This window comes from Perca fluviatilis, chromosome 24, assembly GCF_010015445.1.
Source record: "Perca fluviatilis chromosome 24, GENO_Pfluv_1.0, whole genome shotgun sequence".
NCBI classification, from domain to species: Eukaryota; Metazoa; Chordata; class Actinopteri; order Perciformes; family Percidae; genus Perca; species Perca fluviatilis.
Window position 1 is genome coordinate 5,292,363 of NC_053135.1, and position 14,657 is coordinate 5,307,019.

Sequence of the window (14,657 nt, forward strand, 5' to 3'; positions counted from 1 at the left end):
GAACCAAGCCTCTCCTTCCTCCTCAGAAATCAAAAGATCACATCTTTTAGATTCTTAACAATACGCACTCGTCCTCTCACATTGTTTCTTCTATCCATTCTCAGATTTTCTCCTTCCCACCTCCAACAACCTGTTTTCTCTCTGAACTGGCTTATATTGGTTGTGTCACATCATTTGAAACAAGTGAATCAGTTTTAAGTGGTTGTGTTCAATCAATGACATGTGTTCTCTATTTGTATTTGATTGTTGCCACTTGTGTTTACCAGTATGGATGACAGAGTGCAGAATGTGTATTGAGAATGAGAATGTGTGAGTTGTGTGAAAAGTCTATGTGAGATCTGCACATTGTATTTTACCATGTGAAATGGTTTAAGGTATTGACAACAGACTGCACAATTAGCTAAATGAGTTCAGGCAACTGAGAACTTTGTTCAGCCAATTAGTTTTAGTGTTTTAGCAATTAAGAAAAACTGTAAATTTGAGAAGGACTTTTTATATTTTTATTAGAGAAGGATTTTTTTTAAGTACGTAGTACGCACATGGATTGGATGAACCGTCACTTCCGTTTTCCCTTATTCATTTCAAAATAAAATGCGTGCTAAACAAAATGTGCCATTATTTAGGAATAAATCACTAATGTGGGCAGATATTGCGTATGCGCGTTAAAAAAGGATGAAATAGATAGCCTACATCACTATTTTGAACACTTTACGTGCCCTCCGACTTGCACATGTTTTGCTACATTGTATGCTTTAACTTCCGATCTAGTTGCAGCTAAGGTAACCGGATCCTATATATCTATGACCGGATCCAGGATCCAAGGGGTTGACTCGACGCCGCTCATGCGCTGAGGCAGGAGATCTGAAACCTACAAACAGCCATCGGTTAGCAAACGTAGTCCTCCGGTTTTAAAGACGAAACCATGGTGTCTGCTACGGTGCTCTTTCTTTTAACTGTCGGTTCTGTCTGTGGAGAAGCTGCAGCAGAAAGGAAACTAGTATATGTGACTGTGGTGAGTAATATTAATATAATATAGGCTAACGTTAACGCTACGGAAGCTGTCTTGAACTTTGCAGTGTTCGCTGTGTTTGGCTTCGGTGGATAGACTCTTTCGGAACTATATTCTAAATTTAGGATACGTTCTGTTTTCTTTGCTTCTCTGTAAACCTGTGTATTCCTTTGAACACGAATCTAATCTATCGGCACTAATTTTTTTTAGTAAATTCGGCATATTAATAATCCACCTAGCTAGCAACAACACTTTTTCTTAAAGAAGCTCATTTTGTGTTTGCTTGCTAGTAACGTTAACGTTAATGCATTGTTTTAGACTCCAACGGACTAACCATTTACAGAAGTGGACATTTTGTTGATACAACATTGACATTTAACAATAAATGAATATATTTGAATTGGAAAACTAAAGGTAAGGCGTGTTTTGAATTCTGAGTCGTGAGACTCCACGAAACGAGCAAAGACAGCCCTCCAAAAAAACAGCTGACACTTCAAAAAATGATTGAGGTCTTCTGAACTCTCATGCTGAGGTCAGTTCTGTTAAATCTGCATCACAAGCCTTATCTGTCTAACCCGTCAGCTTGAACCGATCAGAAACCTATCCTGGCAGGTGACTGATCAACTGGACGAACAACCAAGCCACACCACACTTGGGAATAGTTAATGTTTTTTTCATAAATATATATTATATTTTGGGGTCATATTTAAGCTCTGAGGAAGTACTGGTCTGATTGATATTGATTTGAGTGATATGTGTCTCTGTAATACAGAGACACATATTAAGGAAGCACTTGTTAAAGAATTTGGTAAATGCAAACTGCCCTGGACCTGTTAACAGCTCACCACGAAGGCCAAGTGGAAGAAACTCAGTCAAGGATCCAGAAGTTATTCACCACAGAGCAACAATCAGCTCCACATGCATATCTGCAAGATGAAGCAGTTATGCTTCATCTCAGTGCTGTCTATTTCTATGCCGTGAGTTTCAAGTATACAGTGTAAATTCACTTTGCACTTGTGGCATTGCTTTCCTGAGGCTTTGTTTCCTCTAAGAACATAATTGTTGAACTATCACAGTAATGTAACTTCGTATGCATGGTTCTTTCTTTTTGTATATATTAACCAATAGAACTATTTTAAATTAATTAGTTGTAGTTTTATTGATGTTTAAAGGTTGTCTAATTCTCTAATTGACCATTATCCATATACTGTAGTAAAAACCCGCACTAAAAGCACACGCATGGTATATATATTTGCATGTCCTTTTTATTGCATTTATCTATGAGCCAGTGAATTGTTTCTGTCTGCTACTTTTATTGCATTTATCTATGAGCCTAACCTGCTAATTTCTTCAGTGTTTTAGATCAGTGTTTCCCTTATAATGTTTGAGGGAAGTAGGATATAATCTAGTCATGTGTACATCATCTGACAGCACAATATAGAATATACATTATGTAGGAAGAGCACAGGACATCCATCCGACCTGTGTTCAAGTCTTAAGCATGCACCATTTCATGAAACTGTACTCTTCTGTTTACAGAGGAGCCAAGTGAGCGGAGTATCAGTAATCAAAACTTGAATCAATGATAAAACAATGTTTCATGCAAGTTTGCTTTCACAGGAATCAAATCATATCTACGGATCCATTTAAAATGAATGATTTGATGGTTATAATTTTGGCATGAGAGAGCCATATTTTTCCAAACTCTTTTCTAATTACTGATGCCAGTTCTTTAAGTCAACATTCCAGACCTTGGTCACACATTTATCACGTTAATCTCTTCTTCATCTAAATCTCCTCTGGCATGAGGATGAGTAGGCATGGAATCTGTCCTAGACTTGAGAATTATAATAGCATTGAACACACTCGTGTTTTCATGTGTTAAAGCCGTGACATCAAGCCACATGAATGAGGAAGATCGGGTCAAAAGGTTGTTGCACCTGGAACTTAATGTTACATGCTCTTATCATTGCGCTCATTCTTCGAAACGGTTGGTTAGTAGCCTGTAAGATAGCCGTTAATGGATCATGGAGCAGATAAGGGCGTTCTAAAGGGATAATCCACCCTGCAAATAGAGTTTACACACTCTTTCAGCTACTTTGGACGGATCAGTCATGCATGCTCTCCACACCAGAGAACCAGAAACCCACACCTCTGACGTGGCTCGAAGAGTCAAACTGCTCTACTTGAGTAGACAGCTGATGTGGTGGCATCCAGTAATGAGACCTAATTGATTGGATACAGATATTACTTTCAACCTACATCAAGATTAGGGTTCACACTGGGCCCTTTACTTGAAACTGCTCGGATGGATGGGTAGATGGATGGATAGATCTAATGTTTGTATATATTCTCAAAGGAGCAGTTTCAAGTAAATGGCCCAGTTCATAGACATATGTCCCTGTACTCACTTATTTAATGTCTTTGACACCCTTTTATTATTGTCCTTTCTTCCTTCTTTGGCTCATGGACATGCTCATTTTAAGGCCCTTTATGTTTGGATTCTTCAGTTGACACGTTTGACCTGTGTGTCAGCAGTCTCTGACAAACACTTTGAAATCTTGTTACTATCAGCTGACTGGACTAATGACCGCCAGTGACACAGAAAATTGGGACAAAGCTTTTTGGCTTGATTCTTTTTCAGAGGAGCTGCGTGGTGTTTACAAATGTTGCATGTTTGAAATAAGGTGGAATAATAAGCGTCATTTAAAAAGCAATATCAAATGCAGATATCTACTCTTAGGTAGGAAAACGGTGACAATTTTATTTGCTGACAGTCAATATATCGGCTTGATCAAGTGGCTTCCAGCCTGCTACAAAAAAAAAACTAACCATTGGGTAAATACATTCACATTTTTCCAACCATACCTAGAGATTGGCATGGTTTTATTTCAGTTAGCCTAATAGCTGGTTTGATTTGCATTGAGAGATAATTTTATGGAAAGTACCCCATGCCAATCTCTAGGTATGGTGAAGGCTATGTGATGATGTGGGGCTATTTTAATTTCAAAGGCCAAGGGAACTTTATCAGGATGTATAGTATCCTGGATCCATGAAATAACTGGCCTTTAAAAATAAAAATCTGCCTGCCTCTATGGGAATTTAACATAGGGGTGTACTCCCTTTTGTTGCCAGCGGTTTAGACATTAATGGCTGTGTGTTGAGTTGTTTTGAGGGGACTGCACATTTACACTGTTATACAAGCTGTACACTTAATACTTTACATTGTAGCAAAGTGTAATATCTTCAGTGTTGTCCCATTTAAAATATATAATGAAATATTTACTAAAATGTGAGGGGTGTACTCACTTTTGTGAGATACTGTATATGCAGCTCCATTTATAGACTTTCAAATATGTCAGTATCAAGTTGTACAGTGATTCTGCTGATAGCTAACTCTTAATCTTATCACCAAATTACAGTATGTTCCTTCTTTAGTCACTGTGTAGCGATGATGAGATTTTTCAAACCGAAAATACTGATAGAAACAGCCACAGTGGAAGTTTTTTGCTTGCAGTTACACTGTAAAGGGGAAACAGTGTGTTGTTAATTGGGTGTTGCCTGACCTCTCTTCTCTCCCCCAGTTGTTTCGGCATGGTGACAGGTCTCCAGTCAAAGCCTACCCTACCGACCCACACCAAGAGAGCGACTGGCCACAAGGGTTTGGACAGCTATCACAGGCATGATGGGTATTTTCTACTTGGTGTGATTGCAGTGCATCAGCACCTCATGGTGTCTTGCATACTTCTATAGCTGCAAAATATTTCATGCTGCATTTCTAATTCATATAGCAATGAATGCATTGTTTCATGCATTATTCTTTGTCGATACGTTTCCATATTTGATGAGCTGTTCTTGAAAAACATGATTCCTTGTGTACTGTTGCCATCAATTGTCTTTATATCTCAGCCATTGTATACAGTACCACCTCAATTTAAAAAATGCTCAGTGTTGCACAGTAATTAACTGTACACAAGCTTATTATGGTGGCATGCACACATTTGAATTATTATTGGTAATATGCTACATTAAAGTCTGTGAAATCCCATCAGTTCAATTTGTATTTATAACCCAGCCATATAATTACCTGTACAGTTTGAGTTACGGGCTGTAATCATTAAAGGCATGTTTTTAAAGCTCAATTCACTCCCATGGCATCCATAACTCAACCAATACATTTAGGTCAATGAGTTTTCATAGAATTATAAAGTAATCCAAAAACCAGACCAATTAATGTCACGCATAATTTCTTAAGGAAATCATTATCTAGTTTACTCCTTCAAACCTGATATTTTGATGTTATTGCCCCACTTTAAACCCCCACAGATTTTCTGTTTGTGTCATAAGTGTAAAAGGTTTGAAAGGTTAACTATATTCAGTGATGTCATCAGGAGTATAACGTCCCTTCCTCTCCATGTGTGTTTCCAGACGGGGATGCGGCAGCACTTTGGTCTGGGCCAGTTTCTGAGGAATCGGTACAAAGGATTCCTTAACGAATCCTATGAGAGACACGAGGTAACCGCTCCGCTTACAGATCACACGCCACGCCGCCAGACACACGCTGATTCGTGTGAATATCCCATGTTGGTGTTCTAAAGGGTTCCCATTGGTGCTGCAATTCCTGGAGCATGATGGACGTGTTTTCCTGTGCATTTCTGTTCATCATAAGACTTGAACTTGTACATTACCAAAGTCTACTTTTAGCTCTTCTCTTCAACACATTTGGACTTATCATACTTAATGCTTGGGGTGGGGGGGGGGGGAATCGAAAATCATATGAGCGTGATTATTTTTTTTTTTGGTGATTTTTAGAATGTTTTTTTTCCCCTAGAATCATGATTTTTTTTTTTTTTTTAAACCAGTGATTCACCTAAATATTTTTTGTTATTCTGCACCGCCAACGGCAATTACATCATATCCGTTTCTAGCAAATCGGATGGAAAGCAGAAAATTCATGTTATATACTTCTTTACAAATGAAATAAATGTCCGACTGATACGTGATGACTGACCTTCTTAGAAAACAATTAATTTTTTAGAAATGTCTCATGATATATTGTCTCTAGAAGTGTCATTCAACTTTTGTTTTTGTTTAAGAAGGAAAAGAAAATCGCAATACTCAATGTTATCGAATCCCAATGAATGAAAATAGCAATACAAATCTAATCGGCACCCATGTATCGTGAAAGAATCGAACGGGGTCAAAAGCATATCGTCTCCGCCCTACGTAATGCGGTCCGTTTTAAGGCTTTGATGACCGCTTGTAAATCCCTTTTGATCCCTCACTGGCAACTCCTTTGTCCTCAGATCTCCGTTCGCAGCACAGACTACGATCGGACCCTGATGAGCGCCGAGGCCAACCTCGCAGGTCTGAACGTCAACTAACTCCTCGTCCTCCTGCCTCTCCTCCTTCTACCAGCAATACTTCTCTTTCTAGTTCATTTCTTCCTCACATTAACAGTCTCTTGCGTTCATCCAGGTCTCTACCCGCCCACTGGTCAGCAGGTCTTTGAAGAAAACTTGCAGTGGCAGCCAATACCTGTACACACGGTGCCACAAAGTGAAGAGAGGGTATTTATATGATGGGGATAGGTGTATCAGTGCTCCTTGTAGTAGTAGTAGTAGTAGTAATAATAATAATAATAATAATAATAATAATAATAATAATAATAATAATAATAATAATAATAATAATAATAATAATCATCAACGCACTTTTTCTGAACTTTCTTTGTCTTTCTTTCTTTTTTTTTTTTTTAGCTACTCTCTTATCCTTTGGGTGACTGTCCTCGCTACAAACAGCTGATGAACGAAACTGAACACACGGCGGAATTTATTAACGTCACCAATACATACCAGGTACTGGAAGGCCCGAGTGACATGACCTCAAAAGGAGAATAAATTCTTTGCTTACGTATGTTGGATTTTCTTTAACCCTGATTCTAATATGTTCTAGTCTGAATATCTCAAATGTGTTCTAAACCATATTAGGACATTTTTTTGAGATTTTCAGAGGCGATACAAATGTAGGGATGTGGAGCTTACTGCGTTCCTCTTTTCAGGACATTATAGACCTGGTGAGGAATAAAACCGGACTGAATAAGACTAATGTGGAATCAGTCTGGAACGTGTACGACACACTCTTCTGTGAGGTGAGAACACACACACAGTCACTCCCCCACAGAATTGAAAGAAGTAAAAAGAAAAGTTGTTATTTCTGTTGACTTTTTGTATATACAATAACATATTTGTGTAATGAATTGAAACAACAATTTCTTTTTAATTGGAGTAAGTATAATATTCAGGTAAGATAATGTGAAGCCAAGCAGCTAATTGGTTTACTACTTATGTTGCTTTCATTTCTAAATAATGGCGTCCAGTTATTCAAGACATGATTCACAAGCCGTTTTGAATTTCAACAGACCCAAGTTATGTGTAAACTTCTGGCGGGCGAGACTGTAACTGACAGAATCTCACATGTGTTGGTTAATTTAGTCTTGTGACTCAACCGACCTCGTCAGTTTTTAAGGAACATATGGACCTTTTGGAAAACACGTTGTTAAAGGAACTGTGCAACTAGTACCGGTTTCACATCTGTTTTTGTCGTTTTCTTATCTAGCACACAGAGGTCACTGCTTGTGTTTCAGCATGCCACCATTCAATATCCTGTATTACTGTCATTACATATACCAACATCAGTATCTATTATTACAAGTTACATTTTTCAAATTTTCATGAGTAATGTTACAATTATTATGAGTCAAATACACACACAATAGTGTGAGATTTGAAGTATAAGCTAATTCTAAACTCAGGGACAGCTGGGTCACGGAGTACAGCCGTTAGATGAGCACCGTGTGAGAGGAGTGTGCAGGCAGAGAGGACTGCTGACTAAGTGCTATCAGGAAACAAAAAGCCAGCCTAATTAAAGCTTTCAGACCCTCTTCTGTATGTATTTTATATTAATTTCCATTGTGTTTTCTGTGTGTCTGTGTGAATTCAGTCCCGTCACAACATGTCCGCTCCTGACTGGGTGACTCCTGATGTCATGGAGAAGCTCCGAGTACTCAAAGACTTTAGTTTTCAGGTAGGAGTAGTGGCAAGATCTATGGTTTAATTTAGGACTTCTGGTGTCTCATGATGCTATTTTGTAGTTTTTAAAAGTGGGGTAATCGAATGATAATGTTTGATGTTAAATTTTCCCAGGTTATGTTTGGGGTCTACAAACAACAAGAGAAGAGCCGGCTGCAGGGAGGTATGTGGGTGGTTTAGTGAAATTTAAAATGTTACTCAAAGTGTGGTGTGTGTGTTACAGTTCATGATAATTAAGGAACATGATACCAAGTGCAACACTGGTTTATTGAGGTGTTTTTAATAGTTTTTGGACAACATTGGAGCTCTATGGCACAGCTGAATAAGATCTATCAGGCTTTGGATACAATTCTCTAAGTAGGATCTGTTCATGAACTGCTGTCTGTCTTTTAGGTATCCTGCTGGATGAAATAGTAAAGAATCTTTCCAAGATGTCCGTCCCAGACCCGAAACAGAGACTGAAAATGATGATGCTGTCAGCGGTAAGAATTGCTTTTTGAATTAGTGATATATATATATATATATATATATATATATATATATATATATATATATATATATATATATATATATATATATATAATATAAAAAAAATATATTTGAGAGCTAGCTAACCGTCTCCTCGCTGTGTAGCTTCACATTTTGCATATTCCTTTAACGTGCGTATGTTTGTCCACAGCATGACACCACTGTAGCTGCTCTTCTGGCCAGTTTGGATGTGTTCAATGGAATACAGCCGCCATATGCCTCCTGTCAAATATTTGAGCTGTACAGGGACAATGGGTAAAACAACACACACACACACACTCCATGTGATACTGAGGAGCTAATACCAGAACGAAAGTAAAAAATACACAAAGTGGATTGAGACTTTTACTTTGAAATTTAACACAACCAGACTCAGCTGATATAAAAATACGAGGACGTTTGTACCAACATTTTTGCTCTAGAATACTGTAAGACTCCAAATATTTCTGAATACTGATCAGTCGTTTTATTCCTAATGTCCATTAGGACTATTTGTGGATCCAAACTGCTGACAGTGGACTTGACATCAGACCATCATAGACTGTAAAACTGTCTCTCTCTCTGTGTCTACCAGCTCTGTTTCAGTGTCGATGTTCTACCGGAATGACAGTGCAGTGGAGCCGTACCCTCTGCAGTTACCAGGCTGCTCCCTTGACTGCCCCCTAGATGACTTTGTGAGAATTACAAAGCTCTCTATTTCAGAAGACAGGGACAAAGAGTGTCAAGTGCATTCCGAAGGGAGAGATAAAGGTGAACACACAATAAAAACTCAAGACTTCTAAAATTTAAAGAGACCACTGATTGTGCCACCATTGATTCATTTTCAGTGTTTCCGCTACATACTGTCTCTGTCTCTGTGTGTGTCAAACACAACAGACCTGACTGTTAATAGCTCATCCATGCAGATTAATAAATGCCATTGATCAAATCTACACACTCTAATACAGTAATGTAGGTGGCAGTAGGAGTCTTAAACTTGGTTTGTGAGCCGCTACCTATGAAAGTTTTGACCTGTCTCCCTGAATAAGCTGCAGAGACATCGTCTTGCTCCACCTCTCTGCTGAGCCCCGTTCACATAACCGCATCAGTTAAACTGTATTTCACACAATGATGGTTACATTTGCAATTAATCCGCAGTTCACATGCCTGCTGAACTGTAGGGGCGGTCCGTTACACTGCTGTAGGCCTATAGGCTATTCAACATCAGACAATTTATTTATCAATATTTCAAAATAGAAAATTTTACACTTCATAATTATTGTACAAATTAGCTTAACAGTAATAGCAGATACCTTATGTAGGCCTAATACCCTGTACATGTACACGGTTATTTTGAAAAACGGAGACGTTTCCCTTCGTTTACACGCAAACGGAATTTTCCTTCTGAAAACGATTCTTTCTAAAAACTCGGGCCAGAGTGGAGATTTTGGAAAACTTTGTTTGCATGTAAACTGAGACAAACTGAGGTTTAGGCAGCCAAGGAAGAGAAGAGAGAGGAAGTGATTCGTTGCTGTGGTTGCTATTTTTGGGATTCCGATTGGCTAACGTGGGCTTGAGCTTCTCGTTACACTGCCACCTACAGCTTTGGCATGCTCTTGACGGCATATATACACGAGTGTAAACGAACACTTTTCTGAAAACTGACAGCTGTGCATGGTGTTATTTTTTAAAATGGAGAGGTTTATGAAAATAACTGGCCACGTGTAAAAGTAGCATAAGTCACGTAGCATAAGTCATTTTTCAATTGAAGAGATAACGTGCTCCTTTGGGGACAAGGATACGGTTATGCCCTGTTCATACTAATCAAATGATCTGGGGCCTCATGTATAAAAGACTGCGCAGCTTTCATACCAGAAGATGGCGTACCGCCAAAACTTGAAAAGTACCTACGCACAGAAATATTCACATGTATAAAACCGGTCGTATGCCAGGTCCTGCACACCTTTCCTTTTATACGTGACAATCCACGTGAACGAGCTACCGACCCCGCCTTGCCTCCTCCCGTAAATTAATATGGAAATGACTATAAATGCGCCCTCGACGTCATTCTTTCAACGGGTACCTCTGCAGACTTAAAACATACTTCACCGACTGAGGTTGAGGTGCTGATCACAGGGTGGAGCCCAGACATTTATTTAATTTTTTTTCTGTTTGTAGTTTTGTCATCTTGGATAAGCAATAAAAGAAAATGCCCAAAGTGGCAAATGGTGGTCTAAAAAATGTTGAACTGGAAATCAAGAGAATAGCGGCAGCGCCACACCAGTTACCAAACAACATGCATCTCAGTGTCAGTCCAAATTACACAAAATAAGCAGTTTGAACTCACTGATGTAATGCCATTGATTTTCTAAGTGTTAGTAGGCTCAGTGAAACTGAGTCTAGCGCGAGGGAGACCCGACTCAGAGGAGGAGAGGTTAGTGAGGCCAGCGTCTCCATGGCAGGTGACAGTGCACACGGATCCGCTGCGCCACGCATGGATGAAATAATGAGATAGTAAATGGGACTACAGTAACAGAAAGATGTGCAGAATTAAGACAGTCAAGATGGCCCAGTGTTTGGTCGACCGGGTACACCTTGTTCACTCAATAGTCTACAAATAATCCACGGGATCAATTACGCATCCCATGAGTTTGACCCCCCCCCGACACAGCGTTTATTCCTGGGGAGATGGATCCGTGCGTCCTGCCTCCTGTGCGCCATGGATGTCTGAGCCTCTACAGAATTACAGGCACTACTGCATTTTTCCGTGCCAATCTTTTTGTTGCACACTGAGAAGATATTTCATCTATGGGGAATACAGAGGATGACTTAAAGTATTTTCTAAGTGGATTTTTCATTAATTTCTGTCCTCATGTTTAACAGAGGTTAAGTAGCCTGCAAATTATCCACATAAATGATCAAACTTTTATGGAGTAAAAATAGAAATTGTTTTTTCATAGAAACTTTTATTTTGTAATGTTTGGTGATTTTTGGCACTTTTCAGTTAGAATTCGCCACGTTACAGAGAAAAAAGACTTTGCGGACGGCCCGCACATTCTCACGTCAAGAATTTTGTATTTTCCTTGACATGAATTAAGATGTTTTCAATGCAGGAAATTGTTTTTGACGCTCAAAATTTCCGGGGGAGGACCCACAGACCCCTGCTTCATATGTGTATATTATGAACCCCTCGTAACAACTCCTCCAACACTTAAACAGAATTACTACTTATGGTATCTTTGTTTTGTCAAAGAGCAAATTTATTTTTAATTTTTTTTTGTTTAAAGATTACTTTGCGTGCTGTAACTGCCAGTGCACCCTTATGGCCTTCAGGAAGGGACTGTGGGCAGATTGTCTATTTCGGCTGTTATACAAAAAAAAATATTTGCAGTACAATTTTAATATAAGAATTCTGCACCTCTTTCCGCGCATGGACCCACCCCCGGGTCAGCTACCACCGCAAATAGAATCTAATTCTGTGGGAAACACTGTTTTCTCTATTCCTTCTTCGTCTTCAGAAGTGATCATCAGTCTGGCAGTGTCGGGCAGTCTGCTCTTCTTCCTCATCGTCGTCCTCCTTGGCGTTCTTTGTTGGCAGAAGGAGCCAATTGCCAAACGGGGATACCAACATGTGGCCAACCAGGAAGTCGTAGAGGAATCCTGACAGAAGCACAAACTCCTCCCTAGGAGATCGACAAGCCCGGCATCTTGGGACAGCAGCGATGACGATGAACTTTGAACTCCAGAGGTACCTTCTTGATGGTGTCATCAACACATTTGGGTCGGAACCCACAACGATTAGGTTTTTTCCTTCTTTTTTTTTCTTTTTTTATTAAATGGTGAGTTGTTGTCCAAAATGACCCTGTCTCTGTTGGGTCAGAAAGAAGAATTTATGTAATTAATTTTTTTATTTTTAAGATTTTAGAGAAGCACAGCTTTTAAAAACAGCTTTTGTTTCTTCAACACTCTAAATTAACATGAGTGAGACTTTGTTGGAGGGACCAGGATTGATTTCTACATCAAGAAAACATAGCGGGGAAAACATTTTGTCAGCTAAAGTAACTGCTGTGTGTGCTCCCAATGTGGTCTGGTCGGATCAGCCAAATTATTTCACGATCTTAACAAATGTGTCCCAGATTTCTGCTTGGAAAAAGACTGCTCATCTTATAGTTTTTTTTTTTTTTATTTTTTTTTTTTTTAAAAGATGTAAAGGAATTTTATGATTTTCTTTAGACAGAGACATAGAGAGAAGAAGAGCGAGACAGGGGAAGACAAGCAGCAAAGGGCCAAAGGCTGGACTCAAACCCAGGCCGCTGCAGTTAGGACTGAGCCTTAATGGTACGCACCCTACCCGGTAGGCTACCAGGGCACCCCCAGTCCGTGTCTTTATGTGTTTTGGAACTTGAATGGCTGCAGAAAAGTTTAGAAAGTCAATGCAAAAGTAGTGACATAGTTTTGATTTTACATAATGTAATGGTCTGGAAACGTGATGGGAAATGGTAAGGTCTTGGTAATGTCATTGCAAAATCTTATTTTTTTAGTGTTTTGCATTATGCTTATCTTCCTGGCTCTGATTGTTTGTATTTTTTAAACAGCAACCATAGGTCTTTAACTGATTTAGAAAAGGCATAAGATTAATTCAAACTTAATTAGCTAAAAATGTTTTAATATTGAATCCCAGTCCAGACGTTTCCACAAGTTCTGTTAAAAAAAGAAAAGATGTGTGTGTCTGTTTGTGTGCAGGGGTATTCACCATGTGTTGGCTCATCTGTGGTCTCGTCCATGTACAGTATGTGTGTGCACGTTGACTCGTAGGCCTAATTACCGAGATGCCTTAACCATTATTAATATGGGGTGTTTTAATTTTGTTCTGATGTATCCCATTTTTTTAGGATTTCAAGTTTTTGAAATTAATTTCTTCAAAAAAAGTTTGTTTGATTTATCAAAGGAGCAGCAGGGTGGTGTTGAATTTTGAAAATGTCTCTCAGAGAGCTGGCCTAAGCCTTGTGAGAGACATTAAGCATCCACCCCCAAGTGTCCTTTAGCAAAATGGCAAATCAAAGCAAAATAATGACTCTCTTTTGGGTGACAACGAGAATCTAATCAGTTTGCGATCATATAAACCAGCTTCTTACAGATGGAGCTTACAGCAGAACAGAGCAAAATATAAACTCATGAACTTTGAAAACACTGGAAACTTTTACCTTAGTGTGCTTTTAAAATCTGGCTGCCTTTTTAAAAAGACAGTTTTGAATTATTTAAAAAAAAAAAACCTGTTTTGTCTTTGAACCAATCATTCAAAATGCAGAACATGTATATGGGATGCTTTAACTTAAGAGATATTATTAAAACCACAGGCTGTACCTAAAACTTTAAGCTCAGGCAATTTTGGAAAAGACACCCAGGGTTTTATACAGCAGGGGATGGACGTTTATTTGCTCGCCTTGGGTCTTTGGTTGGGTTGTTGTTAATATCTAATATAGCCTGACCAGGATCTTGCTTTTCTTCAAGTCAGGGTTCTGGACATTATTTGCACATAATCTTTAAAATAATCATTCTTTGTTGTTGCCTCAAACATGGAGAACACACCTTTGCTAAAAAAATTCAAAACACTTACACTCACAATTACAATATACACACAATTAAGGTTATTTTATCAGGATTTCAATTTGTTTTCATGTTGTGTGAAATTATTCAGACTTTGAGAATGTGTTGATTGTAAATGTATTTTTTTTTCTTTTTTTTTAACAAATAAATGATCAATCAATGCGAATGTTTGTAGATACAACAAAGCAGGGAATATCTCTGCCTGTGGATTCCTTTGCCTAATATGTGTTTGTCTCAGGAAACAGCTACACAACTTGGCCATGTTTTGTAGTGAGCTGGCCAGCTGCTGTCTTGACTTAATTTCGGATGTTCCTCATAAAGTTGTTAACTGGTAAACTCAGCCACATGATCAGCTGCAGGAGTTCATTTATGTGCATAGTGCACATTTAGCGGTGGTTTGATTTTTCTAATGTGGTTGTGACGTACTGATCTGATTGCAGAGG

At 38.7% G+C, this 14,657-nt stretch overlaps 1 protein-coding gene across 1 annotated transcript; it reads left to right on the plus strand.

The window, feature by feature from the left end:
• The first annotated feature begins 804 nt into the window (after positions 1–804).
• acp2 (acid phosphatase 2, lysosomal) lies at positions 805–14,375 on the plus strand. The gene is made up of 13 exons (XM_039793427.1): positions 805–1,012; positions 4,594–4,689; positions 5,438–5,524; positions 6,316–6,376; positions 6,488–6,579; positions 6,769–6,867; positions 7,071–7,160; positions 8,012–8,095; positions 8,215–8,263; positions 8,494–8,582; positions 8,780–8,883; positions 9,203–9,378; positions 12,126–14,375. Exons 1-13 carry the CDS (start codon positions 923–925, stop codon positions 12,269–12,271), a joined length of 1,263 nt encoding a protein of 420 aa, XP_039649361.1. The 5' UTR covers positions 805–922; the 3' UTR covers positions 12,272–14,375.
• The last annotated feature ends 282 nt before the right edge of the window (positions 14,376–14,657 follow it).

Coding starts and splice junctions, on each gene's coding strand:
- acp2 (XM_039793427.1), top strand. CDS start 923: ATGGTGTCTGCTACGGTGCTCTTTCTTTTAACTGTCGGTTCTGTCTGT. Junction 6,868..7,070: donor ACGTCACCAATACATACCAG/GTACTGGAAGGC, acceptor TCCTCTTTTCAG/GACATTATAGACCTGGTGAG. Junction 8,884..9,202: donor GAGCTGTACAGGGACAATGG/GTAAAACAACAC, acceptor TGTGTCTACCAG/CTCTGTTTCAGTGTCGATGT.